Below are 4,575 nucleotides of genomic sequence, written 5' to 3' on the forward strand. Positions count from 1 at the left end.
CTTTATAAGCAATTTTGATGAACTGACATGGACAAATCACCTCAGTTCTCAGAATATTAAATAATTACAGCAGTTAAGTTGAAAATATTTAAAAATACAATCTTAATCCAAACCAATGGAATGATTCCTTGAAAAGTACCTGATAGCCGCCTTGCTCTGTTTTGTGTCTAATATTTTAAGCAAATGAATACAGCACTTAAAAAAAACACACAAAACATTAAATAAGACCTTCATGTACAAAAGTTAGGGTAGTTTAGGGAGGTTCTGTACCTAGTGTTTCTTAACCTCCAAATAGAGCAGGTGAACTAGAAGCTTAACATAATGCAAAGATATTTCGCAATTTGTTTGCTCTTGCTATATTCATCTTTTTCTTAAAACCCAACATAACTGCTTCTTTGCCTACAAAACAAGTCAAATTGTTCAGTCATTAAACCACACCAAGAAACCACCTCCCAAGAGGATCTGACACCCACTACCCCTAAAAGAGCAAGACACATAATGAGGTGAAAATTAGTTTCTATTTATTGTGTTAAAACAACTTTATGAAATGATTTACAACTCTACATGTATAAAATTGAATAACTAGGAAAATAGCTACTGCATGGGAAAACATTACACAAACTAGCTTAACCGCCTTTAGACTACTCTTCTTACTGATCTCAGATGACATCACCAACTAATAATAGCAGTTTCTGGCAAAAGGAGAAACAGCAGCAAAGTCCTGCAGTGAAGTTTTGATTGCTAAGGTTGAACTGTTCATTCCATTAATTCTACAACTTTCCTACAATCATTTATTTTTCTATATATTCCTACTTCCTACAGGATAAACCCTAATAAAGTGGTTCTGAGAGACAAATAAGATAGAAATTCACATTTATAGTTCTAAAAAATTTCAATAAAAGGCAGCAGAAAAAAATAGAAATTACCACAAAGTTCTATCATCTAGTCCAGGTTATGAAGCCAAAATTTTTCTTCTAATGCTGACCACTCTAAGGAATGAATTGAAGTATCCAAGCTCTTCTCACTTCTCTAAGAGTGATTCTAGCTCTTCTTGCAGAGAGCTAAGTTGCTCCTTTTCTCGGTCTTCCTTTTGTTTAAGTTCATCCAGTACAGCCTGAAATCTGTTCTTGAGAGCCAGGTTTTCCACTTTCATGATGAGATCTTCCTGTCGTTTTGCCCTGTCCTGGGTCTCTTGGAGTTTGCCTTTTAAGTTATCAATCTGTTTCTGAATTCCCATAACCAGTTGATTGGTTCCCTCATTTTCTTGGTGCTGTTCATCTGAAGCACTTAGCTTGTCCCGTAGCTGTCTTTCCAGATCTTCTTCAGTGTCAATTATGTTTATATCTTCTTCATCTTGATGCTGTGTCTCATCTTCATCTTCACTGCTGCTGCTGAGGTCATTGAATATCTCCCGAAGCTCATCATGTTCTAATGAGTCATGGCCCTGCCTATGGCCTGACATTCCTGGAGAAGAGATATCAAGGCCTTGATTTTCTGTTTCTTTTGTTTCATCTTCAGCAATTATTTCCCAACGAGTACTGACAGCTTCTGCATCTGTACTCAGCAAACGCTTCACTTCTTTTTCCACATCGGGAGATTCAATATACTTCTTCTTTGCTGTTTTCCGGAACCTTCTCTTTCTGACATTTTTTAAAGGCAGAGTGATTCCATGGTTCCATACAAACTTTTTCTCTTTGTCCTTATCCTTTTTCTTGCTTGCTTTGGGATCAGCAGCAGCAGCAGCAGCAGCAGCAACTGGTTCTTCCACTGGAGGATAGAGATCACCATCAACTGTGGATACAAGCATCTGACAGATATCAGCTGTCTTGTAAAAGGTTTTTTTATCAATGGTTTTCAAACTTTCCATAACACATGGCAGATCTACCAATTTTGAGGCCAGTGGGACCCGGTCCACTCTGACGATTCCATGACGCCCATCAGGGTGTAACTCAATTGTCAGTCTGTCCTTCAGGTTGACATGGCCAGACTGTACTGCCCGCCTCACAGTAGATGCATATTCCGGAGGTAGACGTAAGATAAACTGGCTCTCTAATTCGTGAGGAGCATCATCTTTGCTCTTACTCATCTTTATTTCTTTGCAACTCACTTCTCTAATAAGCACTTGTCCGCACTAAAAAATTCCAACTCTATCAAGTTAAAAAAACCAGTTTGTTATGAATGGAAAATTTCAATTACAAAGAGTTCTAAGTAGAACAGCAGCTAAGCGTCTATTGTCTTGATTTTGAATTAAGCACCAAGTTTTTAAAAATATGCTGTGACTGAATACCAATCTTTACTGACACTGGCTTATTCAGTTAGGTCCTTTTGGATAAATTAGTTGCAGTGCCAAGTTCCAACCTCAAGATGGCGCTGCCGGACAACGCAGAGAGCTAGCAAGCAGAACAGCAAATGGCGGCTCCTGCGGAATGATTTTCGGCACAGAAAGTTAAGGCTCAGAAGACACTCCCAATTCACAAACTTTCCCGGAACAGAGACAGTCAAAAAGCAGAGCGCAGGAAGTTCTCTTCGGGTACTTACAGTACAATGACGATTATAAACCCAGGCTCTCCGGACAGGAGCAAGCGAAAGAGAAAGTCACTAGGAGCAAAGCGGCCGGAGGCGCAGCGCGTCTCCTTCCTGACTCCTTTGTTCCTCCCGGCTCTTGGCAAAGCGATCCGCTACTGATTATCAATGAAATGGCCCAGGATGAGCAGCGCAAAATCTCACCGAGATCCGCAGCTCTGAGTACCAGACTCCGCAACTCGGCAGCGCGGCAGCCGACAGCGCGGCAGCCAGCAGCTCCGCAGCTCCTCCAACCTCCGTCTGATGCTGCAAACCTAGCGGAGAAGGAAATATATACGTCACCGAACGGGGCGGAAATCGGCTGTGAGTGACAGCAAGACTCGAGCGCAAGTGCAGCCTACCCCAGCACACGCAGGCGCAACGTGCAATTATGCTTGCCAGCGTCTGTCTGCTCGCGAGAACTTGGCTTCAGGCTATGGGAATAATTTTTCTTAAAGAGCTATTGGTTTGAAAATATTTAGAGACACCGGTTCCAAGAAAGACCTAGGTCTTCCCGCACCCACCTCCCCGCCCCGCCGCTAAGCCAGGACTTTTACAGGATCGCCGTGGGGCCGGATAACTCCTAGGCTTCCCGGTGATTGTCGGATATAGAGCGTCTGTGTGGAAGCAGTCTTTCCTTCAGGAACAATCTTGGATGCGCCCCCAGGGTATATCCAATTTCGAGTCAATACAAGAATTTATAACTAACCATGCAGTGGATTTTAACGTACCCAAATCAGTGGAGTGAGGAGGACGTGCTGCCCACTATGTAATTCTAAGTCTGTAGTTCGTTGGTTATGAAAATGCCTGGAGTGGACTCATGCCTCAGGGTCTGTTTCTGTTGTGAAGGACCCCAAGAGAACAAGGGTGATTCTTAATATGTTTGACGTAGATATAAATGTAAACAGAGAAGTGAGTGTTCTTCTAGAGGCATATGTTCGTTTAGGACAGAGTTGTCTAATAGACAAATGGTCTGATTGCGGTAGAATATAATTGAAGTATTACTCTCTGACACTCACTAGCCAGTAATTTTTAAATTAGGAATTTTTCTCATTCCACTCTGCTATTTTGATAACTGTTTTGTGCTTGTCTGTTCTATATGTAGTCAGATATTTATCAACACGTATCTGTAGTATTTAAGCCTAACTATATAACAGTTTCCACTGATTCCTACTCAATTCCATTTATTTTTTAATGGAACCAGCTTGGTAGAGCATCAAGGTCATTAAAATTTTAATTCCTATTCCCTATTAACAACTGCATCTAAACTGCACACTCTATTAAAGTGTGATTAACATTTCCAAAATTCACTTCATTTNATTTATAAACACACACACAGAGTTCAGAAGCTATTGCCATTTGCTAAGCAAGACATAATAATGACTTGCACTAGGACAGTGGCAGTGTGGATGAAATAGAGTGACTAAAGAGCTTTTCAGAAAGCAGTAGTAAGTAGCAGTCATCGAAGGTTGTTGGTTAAATTTCAAGCTTCAGCAACTGGGATGGGGTGGCAGTGCCATTTATTTCTCACTGAGTCATGAAACACAGGAAGAAGAGCAGAAGCAAAGGAAGAAATTATGTGTTCCATTTTGAATATTCAGAGTTGAGTTGCCTGTGGGATACTTACAAGTGAGTGTTTCCAATATACAACTAACGATACTAAATCTGAAGCTCAGAAGACATCAGGCTTAGAAATATGGATTTGAGAAATCAGCACAATGAAATGAAACTATTACTGCCTATTAAGGAAACTATTACTGCCTATTAAGGTCTGAACCTTACAGGGATTAAATAATTTTTTAATTAAACAGTGATTGAAACGGTGAAAATATGTACAGCTGCCTTAAACATGGTTAAACAGTTTACTTGAAATATCTCTGCAGCATAAACAAACTGATTCAACTTACTACTGTAGCTTGATTTATCTGCTTGTATGATTGTAAACTTGAGAGGTCTGAAAAATTTATTTTGCTTGACATTTCACCACTGATGTTTCTTGTCAAATACCTAATT

General features: G+C 40.3%; 1 protein-coding gene across 1 annotated transcript; it reads right to left on the reverse strand.

Annotated features, from left to right (window-relative positions):
- Nucleotides 1–499: 499 nt before the first annotated feature.
- Nucleotides 500–2,854, reverse strand: TAF7 (TATA-box binding protein associated factor 7). Its single transcript, XM_019662893.1, has one exon. The coding sequence runs from the start codon at nt 2,084–2,086 to the stop codon at nt 1,022–1,024; it is 1,065 nt and encodes a 354-aa protein (XP_019518438.1). The 5' UTR covers nt 2,087–2,854; the 3' UTR covers nt 500–1,021.
- Between the last annotated feature and the right edge of the window lie 1,721 nt (nt 2,855–4,575).

Source organism: Hipposideros armiger, unplaced genomic scaffold, assembly GCF_001890085.2.
Source record: "Hipposideros armiger isolate ML-2016 unplaced genomic scaffold, ASM189008v1 scaffold_11, whole genome shotgun sequence".
NCBI classification, from domain to species: domain Eukaryota; kingdom Metazoa; phylum Chordata; class Mammalia; order Chiroptera; family Hipposideridae; genus Hipposideros; species Hipposideros armiger.